Here is a 12,996-nt window from a genome sequence, read left to right as displayed (position 1 = left end):
ATTTAACTCACAGGGGCTTTCATCTGGTTTGACCTCCAGGGACCTGAATAACAACAGGAAATAAATCCAAAACACCCCCTAAGGTTCTCCCCGCTTGGCATGAAGCGTTTGCTTCAGTCCAATGAGGCCATCAGCAGTATTTCAGGAATCTAAGCCCTTGGCCACGCCTTTTGCCCATCAGGAAGGGGAAGCCAAACACCCAGGTAAACTCAAACAAAGAAAAGAGTATTAATACAACATAGAACTGAATTGACCTTGCAGTGTTAATATGTGTGCACTTCATATAAACATTGTAAGGTAATAGAGGAATAAACAAAGAAACTATATAATTAAGGAATATTTAAAATAATGACTACAAAGTAAATTAAAGGAAAACCAGATTATAGTAGGGTGTGGCTCTTACCCTGTGTGGCTTGCCATCACAGCTACAAATATTTGTTTTTCATTGTGGGGGTCATATAAGGACACAGACATACTTGTTGGCACGCTGGTTACAATGTGTAGACATAAAGTCACAGTGAAATGTTTAGAAAAATCCAACCTTTAATTCAAGTACATTTAGTATGGAAAAAAAGCATTAGTTAAGGAAAAAAAAAATCTAATTATACATCTAACTGTCCTCTTTAAATAAATTTAACTGAAGTATTTGTGTTATTTTTGGACTTTTTAAACGTTTTGTCAGGGTTTACAAATATGGCATCACACAGGCCCAGGAGAGGGGCCCATATTTATTGTACCGCACACACTGAGCAGAGTTAACTGATAGAGAGCTGCAGGAAAGATGAGCATATCCTAGGCTCACTAGCTCTCCATAACCATTAGACTCCATCTACATGCAAACCAACTGTCTGGCAGTTAGTTATGCCTAAAAAAAAAAACAAACATTTTTTATCCTTCCATCACAAACGTAAATATGGGTAGTTTGCTCAATGTTATCGGGACTTTAACTGAACCTGTGTGCTTTTTGTCAGATGAGACTAAGATTAAGCTTTTCAGTCACAAACACTACAGATGGATTTGGCCTAAAACAAAGGATGAATATATGGAAAAGCTCTCATCCCCACTTCTAAGTTTGGTGGAGGGTCTGTGAGGCTGTGGGACTGTTTCTCTTCCATAAGCTCAGATAACGTTTAGTGCATGAAATCAGACTCTTGGAAATACCAGGATATTTCAACAAAAATCTGGTAGCCTCTGACAGAAAACTGAAAATAGGTCAACACTCTGTCTTTTATACTAGAATAAACATCCAAAACATTTGCCCAAATCAACACAAGGGGTCTGAACTCCAGTCCTCCAGAGCTACTGCCCTGCAGCTTTTAGATCTCTGCTCAGACACCGCTGACTCAAATGATTGAACTACCTCTTCAGCATGTTATCAAGTTTGGTAAAGACCTAGTAATGAGCCATTCATTTGATTCAGGTGTGTTGGAGCAGGTATGCATCTAAAAGCTGCAGGATAGCAGCTTTCAAGGACTGGAGTTGGAGATCTAGAAAGTTTGTGCAATGGAGATTGGTCAAAGTGTGAAATATTATAGAAGACTAGGTCATGTCCTGTTGGCAAAACCAGGTGGATTTTTCTGAACTATTTAATATAATAAAAGTTAAATTTATTTTAAAGCTTTTTACACTTCTTCACCAGAAGAGCCAACAAATGTGTCAACGTATATAAAACCTGCTTTTAAAAGTGGCCCATTGCTTAATGGGAAAACTACTGTTGGTTTTGCTTTTTATGGGATTTACTGGAAACGGCACATAAAACTAGAAAGCGGTAACAGCATAGCCTCCGTGTTCAGGTCACCCTTCTAAAACAACGATGTTGCGAGAGTGCTGAGGTTCACTGTGTCCACCACTTGCACCAGCACTGTGAAAAACAACCCCCCCGCCACACCAGTACCAACAATGTTCCTTCCCTCTGTCGGGGCTTTCAGAGCTGTGTGTGATGGCCTTTTCTGCCATTGTATGTTTTTAAATGGTTTGACATGTATAACCCATCCAGATGCGGGTTTATGTACTGTATAATCAGCTGTTTTCATTAGAGAACGTGTGTGTATCAAAAGACTTGTTAATCATGGTATCTTTAATGTCATTAGTTGGATAATGGATCATTGTTGGCACCGTATACATTCTGTATGTTAGAAAACTATAATGCTGTTGTAAAAACATCTGTCATACACACATAGATACACGATGCATGTATGACAGCAACTAGTCTGCTGACACTAGGTCAGCCAGTTAAAGATGCAATGGTTGGTTCCTAGTTCTACTTTGTAACGCTGAAGTTTTTTTTTTTTCTATGATCAGTTTTGCAACCGCACCGTTTGTGGTTCAGCGTTGCCTTAACGAGGTAACTACAACAAAAATCTTATTTGCCAATTTGAGCAACATGATATTATATTTGGAAATGATGGGATATTTAACAGCAAATTTGCTAGGAAGGAAAAAAAAAAAGCTTTTTTAAAAATGTAAACTACTCCACATATTTTGTAACACATTGTAATTGCCATTATTTTCTATTTATTTTTTAATCATAATCATCATTGTATCCACATTTACTTTGTGCCCCCCACTTCTGAATCTAAATTAAAAGTCACTTTATTTGGCACAAAAAGAGTGTGATCTGTAATCTTTATATAAAACTTTTGCTGATGCATGGAAATGAGATCCACTTTCATTATTTAATAAAGGTGGAGAAAAAAATAGTAAAAAATCTGCAACTAAAACCAAGACCTAGCATCGCAAAACACACACACGTCAACTATAGAGCATGACGTTGAAGGGATGATTTGGGTTGGCAGCTGCAGGACCTGGACACCTTTTAATTACAACCATGAACTCCTCTGCATGCCAACATCTAGAGTTGAGTATAAGGCCATCCCTCTGACAGCTAAAGTATGGCAAAGATGGGGTCATGCAAGGAATTTAACAATGCAGAAGGCGGATAAAAATCACTGTCAGTTATTGCTATTAATGAAAGCTCTGCAGGCTTTTCAGCCATCTTGTTTAGTAAATAATGACATGGGATCCTGCTGTGTTCTTGTACACTTAGGGTGAGATTTAAATCATTTTAGTACCTAGAAATGACCAGATGAGTTTTACTTTATTTTTACAATCACTCTAAATCAACACAAACATCCCCCAACTGTAGTTAAATAACATGTAAACATGTCTATTTAAACAGTTTGTTGAGTGTTCCTTTGGCTGCTTTGGGTCACTGCCACGCCATCAGAGGTTGTCATGGTGATAGTCCTACCACTTAACCGCTCACTCGGCCTAAGCCCGCCTATCTGGACTTCTATTGGTCCATTCTGACGTTTTTCCAAGGAGGGGCTTATTAATTGGCTGTTGGAGAGCTCTTTTTCTCCAGCCAACAAAAATAAATCGAGAGAACATAGCCAGTAGCCTGTACGTGCTGCGCGTCTTCCTCGCATCCGTTTAGAGCTTTAGAACCATGGAGAACCCCAGAGTTTTCTTTGACATCACCATTGACGGCGGGAATGCTGGCAGGATTATAATGGAGGTAAGCTGAGTTCAGGAGTCGAGTGCTGAGAATGTTTTACACCGCTGTGAGCGATGTCACTGACAGACCGTCAACTTTCCTTTTAATCAGTCATATTTTGATGTCACCTATCTCGTAAATAACCATAACCTCACAATATTATAGGAGCAAACTACAGCTCTAGAACTGCAAGCAAGTCGTGACAAATCTTGTCAGCGTGAAACGATAACGCCCATCAGCGCTGTTAGTTATAACACAGCGGAGTGAAGGGCTGGAAGGAAAATAGACCGGGAAGTGGTCGTGTTTCTATACTTTATTCCTTGTCTCGTTATTCATTCATCCATCCATCCATACATACATACAGTACATACCAAAAGTTTGGAGACACCTTCTCATTCAAAGAGTTGTCTTTATTTTCATGACTATGAATATTGTAGCTTCACAATGAAGGCATCAAAACTATGAATTAACACATGTGGAATTATATACTGAATAAAAAAGTGTGAAACAACTGAAAATATGTCTTATATTCTAGGTTCTTCAAAGTAGCCACCTTTTGCTTTGATTACTGCTCCACACACTCTTGGCATTCTGTTGATGAGCTTCAAGAGGTAGTCACCTGAAATGGTTTTCCAACAGTCTTGAAGGAGTTCCCAGAGATGCTTAGCACTTGTTGGCCCTTCCTTTTGCCTTCACTCTGCGGTCCAACTCACCCCAAACCATCTCGATTGGGTTCAGGTCCGGTGACTGTGGAGGCCAGGTCATCTGGCGCAGCACCCCATCACTCTCCTTCTTGGTCAAATAGCCCTTACACAGCCTGGAGGTGTGTTTGGGGTCATTGTCCTGTTGAAAAATAAATGATGGTCCAACTAAACGCAAACAGGATGGAATAGCATGCCGCTGCAAGATGCTGTGGTAGCCATGCTGGTTCAGTATGCCTTCAATTTTGAATAAATCCCCAACAGTGTCACCAGCAAAGCACCCCCACACCATCACACCTCCTCCTCCATGCTTCACGGTGGGAACCAGGCATATAGAGTCCATCCGTTCACCTCTTCTGCACCGCACAAAGACACGGTGGTTGGAACCAAAGATCTCAAACTTGGACTCATCAGACCAAAGCACAGATTTCCACTGGTCTAATGTCCATTCCTTGTGTTCTTTAGCCCAAACAAGTCTCTTCTGCTTGTTGCCTGTCCTCAGCAGTGGTTTCCTAGCAGCTATTTTACCATGAAGGCCTGATTCACACAGTCTCCTCTTAACAGTTTTTCTAGAGATGTTTCTGCTGCTAGAACTCTGTGTGGCATTGACCTGTTCTCTAATCTGAGCTGCTGTTAACCTGCGATTTCAGAGGCTGGTGACTCGGATGAACTTATCGTCCGAAGCAGAGGTGACTCTTGGTCTTCCTTTCCTGGGGCGGTCCTCATGTGAGCCAGTTTCTTTGTAGCACTTGATGGTTTTTGCGACTGCACTTGGGGACACTTTCAAAGGTTTCCCAATTGTTCGGACTGACTGACCTTCATTTCTTAAAGTAATGATGGCCACTCGTTTTTCTTTACTTAGCTGCTTTTTTCTTGCCATAATACAAATTCTAACAGTCTATTCAGTAGGACTATCAGCTGTGTACTGTATCCACCTCCTGCACAACACAACTGATGGTCCCAACCCCTTTTATAAGGCTTGAAATCCCGCTTATTAAACCTGACAGGGCACACCTGTGAAGTGAAAACCATTTCAGGTGATGACCTCTTGAAGCTCATCAACAGAATGCCAAGAGTGTACAGAGCAGTAATCAGAAAAAAAGGTGGCTACTTTGAAGAACCTAGAATATAAGACATATCTTCAGTTGTTTCACACTTTTTTGTTCAGTATATGATTCCACATGTGTTTATTCATAGTTTTGATACCTTCAGTGTGAAGCTACAATATTCATAGTCATGAAAATAAAGACAACTCTTTGAATGAGAAAGTGTCTCCAAACCTTTGGTCTGTACTATATCTATGCATCTATACATACATCTATGCATCCATCCATACATCTATGCATCCATCCATACATCTATACATCCATACATCTATGCATACATACAAGTCCTTCTCAAAATATTAGCATATTGTGATAAAGTTCATTATTTCCCATAATGTCATGATGAAAATTTAACATTCATATATTTTAGATTCATTGCACACTAACTGAAATATTTCAGGTCTTTTATTGTCTTAATACGGATGATTTTGGCATACAGCTCATGAAAACCCAAAATTCCTATCTCACAAAATTAGCATATCATTAAAAGGGTCTCTAAACGAGCTATGAACCTAATCATCTGAATCAACGAGTTAACTCTAAACACCTGCAAAAGATTCCTGAGGCCTTTAAAACTCCCAGCCTGGTTCATCACTCAAAACCCCAATCATGGGTAAGACTGCTGACCTGACTGCTGTCCAGAAGGCCACTATTGACACCCTCAAGCAAGAGGGTAAGACACAGAAAGATATTTCTGAACGAATAGGCTGTTCCCAGAGTGCTGTATCAAGGCACCTCAGTGGGAAGTCTGTGGGAAGGAAAAAGTGTGGCAGAAAACGCTGCACAACGAGAAGAGGTGACCGGACCCTGAGGAAGATTGTGGAGAAGGGCCGATTCCAGACCTTGGGGGACCTGCGGAAGCAGTGGACTGAGTATGGAGTAGAAACATCCAGAGCCACCGTGCACAGGCGTGTGCAGGAAACGGGCTACAGGTGCTGTATTCCCCAGGTCAAGCCACTTTTGAACCAGAAACAGCGGCAGAAGCGCCTGACCTGGGCTACAGAGAAGCAGCACTGGACTGTTGCTCAGTGGTCCAAAGTACTTTTTTTGGATGAAAGCAAATTCTGCATGTCATTCGGAAATCAAGGTGCCAGAGTCTGGAGGAAGACTGGGGAGAAGGAAATGCCAAAATGCCAGAAGTCCAGTGTCAAGTACCCACAGTCAGTGATGGTCCGGGGTGCCGTGTCAGCTGCTGGTGTTGGTCCACTGTGTTTTATCAAGGGCAGGGTCAATGCAGCTAGCTATCAGGAGATTTTGGAGCACTTCATGCTTCCATCTGCTGAAAAACTTTATGGAGATGAAGATTTCATTTTTCAGCACGACCTGGCACCTGCTCACAGTGCCAAAACCACTGGTAAATGGTTTACTGACCATGGTATCACTGTGCTCAATTGGCCTGCCAACTCTCCTGACCTGAACCCCATAGAGAATCTGTGGGATATTGTGAAGAGAACGTTGAGAGACTCAAGACCCAACACTCTGGATGAGCTAAAGGCCGCTATCGAAGCATCCTGGGCCTCCATAAGACCTCAGCAGTGTCACAGGCTGATTGCCTCCATGTCACGCCGCATTGAAGCAGTCATTTCTGCCAAAGGATTCCCGACCAAGTATTGAGTGCATAACTGTACATGATTATTTGAAGGTTGACGTTTTTTGTATTAAAAACACTTTTCTTTTATTGGTCGGATGAAATATGCTAATTTTGTGAGATAGGAATTTTGGGTTTTCATGAGCTGTATGCCAAAATCATCCATATTAAGACAATAAAAGACCTGAAATATTTCAGTTAGTGTGCAATGAATCTAAAATATATGAATGTTAAATTTTCATCATGACATTATGGAAAATAATGAACTTTATCACAATATGCTAATATTTTGAGAAGGACCTGTACCGAACCATTCTTGAGGACCATGTTCAAACATTGTATCCTGAAGGCGGTGCCGTGTATCAGGATGACAATGCACCAATACACACAGCAAGACTGGTGAAAGTTTGGTTTGATGAACATGAAATTGAAGTTAAACATCTCCCATGGCCTGCACAGTCACCAGATCTAAATGTTATTGAGCCACTTTGGGGTGTTTTGGAGGAGCGAGTCAGGAAACGTTTTCCTCCACCAGTATCACGTAGTGACCTGACCACTATCCTGCAAGAAGAATGGCTTAAAATCCCTCTGACCACTGTGCAGGACTTGTATATGTCATTACCAAGATGAATTGACGCTGTATTGGCCGCAAAAGGAGCCCTACACCATACTAATAAATTATTGTGGTCTAAAACCAGGTGTTTCAGTTTCATTGTCCAACCCCTGTAGAGTTGTTACTTAGATAAAATATCTCCTTGTATTGTTTTACAGTTTGCCTATAATACTGTGCAGGAGCGTCTCAATAAATTAGCAAGTCATCAGTAGTTGCTTTACCTCTTTCGTCTTCTTTTCATCATTTCAATTTGATCAGTGATAATTTATTTCAGGAAATAAATAAAGAATATAAAACATACAGATTAGTTAAACACAGAGTGATAGATTTAGGTATTTAATGATGGCAAAATCAAAAACAACATAAATGTTATGGCCTACTCAATCATGGGGAAGACTCCTGTCTTGGCAGTCCTCAAAAAGTATAAGCCACAGGACATCATTGCTAATGATGTCAGCTGTTCACAAGAATGTTAATGGAATGTTTAGAGGAAGGAAAAAGGTTTTGTGGAAAAAGGTGCACCAGCAAAAGGCCCATTGGAAAAGTTTGGGGGACATTCTCAAGACATGGACTGCAGCTGGAGTCAGAGCTTTAAGAGCCTCCACTCACAGATGTTTTCAGGACATGGGCTACAACTGTCCTATTCCTTGTGTTTAGGCCACTCCTGAACCAGAGATGGCTTTAGAAGTTTCCTACCTGGGCTAAGTAGAAAAAGAACTGGACTGTTTCTTTGTGGTCCGAATTCCCTCTTTTTAGATGAAAGAACAGTTTGCATTTAATTTGGAAATCAAGGTCCCAGAATCTGGAGGAAGAGTGGAGAGGACCAGGAGCAATTTCGCTTTAAGTCCAGTGTGAGGTTTCCACAGTCAGTGATGATTTGGGGTTCCATGTCTTCTGCTGGTGTTAGTCCACTGGGTTTTCTGAAGTCCACAGTCAAGGCGGCAAAACTTTTGAGTACTTCCTCCTGCTGACAAGCTTCATGGAGACGCTGATTTCTTTTTCCAGCAGGTCTTGGCTCCTGCCCACTCACAGTACATGGAGATACTTTTCAGTGGGCCCACATTTCTGTATGAATAATCCTTTTTTACTGGTCTTATGTAATATGCTAATTGTAATCATTAGCTGTAAGCCAAGATCGTCTAAATAACAAAAGTAAATCTTTGAAAAATAAAATTGACTTTGTAAGAAATCTATACATTAGTTTTACTCTTGAACTGAATTACTAAAATGAATGAACTACTGGACAATATTCTGATTTACTGAGATGATTCTGTATTCTGACTGTGATTTGTTTTCCACTCTGTTTGGCAGCTGCGAGCAGATGTGGTCCCAAAGACTGCAGGTGTGTGACCATGAGATGCCGTTGCTTTGTTCCCTCCCTTCTTCCCTAAAATAGATTCATGTCTGATTCTGGAAATGTCAGCAACTAGTTCTACATGTGGTCGGGGATGTGGGTGATGCAGACAGTGGGCTCTACACGTTCATCAAGTGTGCCTCAACACTAAATGTGAGGGTAAATAATTCATTGTGCTGTTAGGAGATGCTACGGCTGACTTATGAGACGGAAACAAATGGTTGCCCGTAAGCCTTTGGGTTTACAGGTTCTGATCTAGTCAGGCAGAGCAAAAGTGATATTCAGGATGTTCCTCAGAAATTAACCTGCAGGATGCATTAGTGTCTGACTGTGCCTCTGTACCATGTAGCTATTCTTAGTAATATGACCTATTTACTCAGTAAGTGCAAGTAGGATGGCCTTTATGTACTGTGTATTCACAAAGTGGTTTCAGAATCTTATGTTGGCCACAATAAGGCACCGTGAATGAATAACTCCTGCAGGATCAAACAGAAGCCAGGATACAAAGTGCAAACCTAACAAGATGACAACAGGGATAAAAAACAACAATGTGACACAGACTCAAATAGAGCAAAACTCACTACTGAAGAGGAAAAGAAAAAGATAAAGAAAAACAGCTAAGCAACCTCCAAGAGCAGAAATGAAGAGAAGGATAAGAATATCAAAGGGATTCAAGAAAAATCACAAAGATGGGAACTCAGAACTGTATGTAAATGCAAGCTGACTACAAATATGATTTAAAAAAGAAAAAAACCATAAAGGAACTCAAATGAGATCAGAAAATAGGTAGGTCCAGTACTTGATATTACTGAAAAAATACTGGATATTTTCAATACCACAAGACTTTACAGTGTTTACAGGCACCGCAGACCTTCGACAATAGATGTGGAGAACATGATCCACTCGGACTCTATGTCTCCAACATCCCCCGGAATCTGGTCAAAGCTCTCCCGGAGGTGGGAGTTGAATACATCCCTGGCCGAGGGCTCTGCCAGACGTTCTCAGCAGACCCTCACTATGCGCTTGGGCTTGCCAAGTCTGTCCGGCTTTCTCCTCCCCCAGCGGATCCAACTCACCACCAGGTGGTGATCAGTGGACAGCTCAGCCCCTCTCTTCACCCGAGTGTCCAAAACATGCGGCCGAAGATCTGACGACACGACAACAAAGTTGATCATCGACCTCCTGCCTAGGGTATCCTGGTGCCAAGTCCACTGATGGACACCCTTATGCTTGAACATGGTGTTCATTATGGACAATCCGTGACTAGCACAGAAGTCCAATAACGAAACACCACTCTGAATCAGATGGGGGAGGCAATTCATCCCGATCACGCCTCTCCAGGTGTCGTTTCCCACGTGCGCGTGAAGTCCCCCAGCAGAATGGAGTCCCCGGGAAGGGCACTATCCAGGACCCCCGACAGGGACGCCAAGAAGGCCGGGTACTTCGCACTACCGCCCAGCCCGTAGGCCGAAACGACAGTCAGAGACCTGTCCCCAACCTGAAGGCGCAGGGATGCGACCCTCTCATCCACTGGGGTAAACCCCAACATGAGACGGCTGAGCTGGGGGGGCAGCAAGCAAACCCGCCCCAGCCCGCCGCTTCTCCCCGTGGGCCACTCCAGAGTAGAAGAGAGTCCAGCCCCTCTCGAGGAGATGGGTTCCAGAGCCCACGCTAAGCGTGGAGGTGAGTCCGACTATTTCTATTCAATATCTCTTGACCTCCCGCACAAGCTTGGGCTTCTTCCCCCCCGGTGAGGTGACATTCCTCATCCCTAGAGCCAGCCTAAGCATCCAGGGATCAGGCCACCGAGCGCTCCACCTTCGTCCGCCGCCCAATCCTCTTTGCACCGGCCCCTCACCGTTCCCCCTGCAGGTGGTGGTCCCACTGGGAGATGGCCTCGCATCTCTCTTTCGGGCTTGGCCCGGCCGGGTCCCACGAGGAGCAACCCAGCCACCAGGCACTCTCCAATGGGTCCCGACCCCAGGCCTGGCTCCAAGGTGGGACTCCGGCTCCGCCGTACCGGGCGACATCACGTGCCTCGTTTGTGTAGCCCTCATGAGGGTGTCTTGAACCGCTCTTTGTCTGACCCGTCACCTACAGCCTGTTTAAAATGGGAGACCCTACCAGGGGCATTCAAGTCCCAGACAACATAGCCTCTAGGATCATTCGGGCACTCAAACCCCTCCACCACGTTAAGGTGGCGGTTCAAGGATGGGTTTAAAAACACACACAAAGAGTGTGTGTTTAAAAAAACACAAAGAGCTATATTTTTGTATATATATTAAAAATTGTAAAACCGCAATGTATTTAGAATAAAACAAAGGGGCATTTACACAGTCAATTGCAATGATCGCATTGCTGGGCAATTCTGGAAGACAACCTGTTACAGGTTGCACAAAACAGCAGACTGGGGTAGAGGCGAAGACAACATGCAACCAGAGCTACAGCCTGGATCAAAGCTCAGTGACTAGAGCAAATATTTCAGTATCTAGATGAGCCAATCAGGTAGACACACACACCAAAAGACTTGCATCTATAATTGGAGGGATCTCCACAAAACTTAGACTCAAGGCAGGAAATACAAATTTACACCATGTTTTCAAGATTTTTATTTATAAAATATGTTAAAAAATAAAATCTAAATACAATTTTCTTTGGCTTTAAAATGATGCAGTACATTGTTCATAAAATCCCAATAAATTCAATTTAATTATGGGGGGTTGTAATGTTAACAAAATCAAAAGTTCAAGGATGCAAGGCACTGTATTTTCGTCATCTTAACTACAGCAGCCTACTGGCTAAGAGCCGTTCAGTTTTTTTCTACAGTCTGTGTTTGTATCTGAAGAATAATGATGTTTATGTTTTACAGAAAATTTTCGGGCGTTGTGCACCGGTGAGAAAGGATTTGGTTTCAAAGGTTCCAGCTTCCACCGTGTTATCCCCAAGTTCATGTGCCAGGTAGAGTTCGAGAAACAAATGTGTTGCCATTTGCATCACTTAGGCCTAATGGGAAGGATGATAATGCTAATACCAAAAGACTTGCTTTTTATATTCAGGGTGGAGACTTCACCAACCACGATGGAACCGGAGGCAAATCCATCTACGGTGACAAGTTTCCTGATGAGAACTTCCAGCTGAAGCACAAAGGCATGGGGACCCTGTCCATGGCGAACGCCGGGCGCAACACCAACGGCTCCCAGTTCTTCATCTGCACAGCCTCAACTGACTGGTGAGCCCGGCATGTCACTCAGAGTTTCAGCTTGCTCTAGGTGTTGCTTCACACACTGATCGGCTGATCTGCTGTGCAGGCTGAACGGGAAACACGTGGTGTTTGGCAGCGTTGTGGACGGCATTGATGTTGTCAAGGCGATGGAGAAGCAAGGCACAAAGAACGGCACGCCTAAAGCCAAGGTTGTCATTGCTGATTGTGGTGAGTTAAAATAGAGCAAGGCAGCTGTTTAGCCTGCTCTCTGTAATGTAACCTTAGTGAAATGCCCTCTTCCTATTGAACTCATTGTCTGCTTTGTGGGATATTTTGATGCTTCTGTAATCTTTCCCTGGAGGACAATATTTGTTATGAATGTCAGCCTAAATAATAATGATGACGTTAATAAAACAGTTTAAAATCCAGGCACTTTGTATGTTTTTGTTCCTAAAAAGCAGTCATGATCACCCTTTTTCACTTGACATCTACTTGTTTCACCATTAGGTCTTTTCAGAAAGCAAAATCTAGGACAAAATGAAAATGTTAATAATAATAATAATAATAATACATTTTATTGATGATGCGCTTTTATATTTAAGCAAATCTCAAAGTGCTACATGATTAAAAACAAATGCTAAAAAATTAAAACACAGAGTGCATAAAGACAAGATGGGGCAAAAGGAAATGAGCAAGAGTTCAATCAAAAGCTTTCCTATAAAGGTGGGTTTTCAGGCCATTTTTGAAATCATCCACAGTATTGGTGTCCTGAGGTGATCAGGGAGAGCCTTCCAACCACTGGGAGCAGCTGAAGAAAAAGCCTGACCTCCCATTGTATGAAGCTTTGTCTGGGGAGGTTTCAGGAGATACCCTGAGGAAGATTGGAGTGTGTGTGTGGAGGTTACTGGGGTGTATTGACTGGTGGGTAAGGAGGGA

The 12,996-nt window shown here is 42.5% G+C and overlaps 1 protein-coding gene across 1 annotated transcript; it reads left to right on the top strand.

Annotated features, from left to right (window-relative positions):
* The first annotated feature begins 3,333 nt into the window (after positions 1-3,333).
* Positions 3,334-12,488, top strand: ppiab (peptidylprolyl isomerase Ab (cyclophilin A)). The gene is made up of 5 exons (XM_047371892.1): positions 3,334-3,517; positions 8,816-8,846; positions 11,728-11,816; positions 11,915-12,087; positions 12,167-12,488. The coding sequence occupies exons 1-5, from the start codon at positions 3,449-3,451 to the stop codon at positions 12,300-12,302; spliced, it is 498 nt and encodes a 165-aa protein (XP_047227848.1). The 5' UTR covers positions 3,334-3,448; the 3' UTR covers positions 12,303-12,488.
* Positions 12,489-12,996: the final 508 nt, after the last annotated feature.

Source organism: Girardinichthys multiradiatus, chromosome 8 (genome assembly GCF_021462225.1).
Source record: "Girardinichthys multiradiatus isolate DD_20200921_A chromosome 8, DD_fGirMul_XY1, whole genome shotgun sequence".
NCBI lineage: Eukaryota > Metazoa > Chordata > Actinopteri > Cyprinodontiformes > Goodeidae > Girardinichthys > Girardinichthys multiradiatus.
The sequence above is the reverse complement of the archived record's forward strand: the minus strand, read 5'-3'. Positions and strand labels throughout refer to the sequence as shown.

Coding starts and splice junctions, on each gene's coding strand:
- ppiab (XM_047371892.1), top strand. CDS start 3,449: ATGGAGAACCCCAGAGTTTTCTTTGACATCACCATTGACGGCGGGAAT. Junction 3,518..8,815: donor CTGGCAGGATTATAATGGAG/GTAAGCTGAGTT, acceptor TCTGTTTGGCAG/CTGCGAGCAGATGTGGTCCC. Junction 12,088..12,166: donor TGCACAGCCTCAACTGACTG/GTGAGCCCGGCA, acceptor TCTGCTGTGCAG/GCTGAACGGGAAACACGTGG.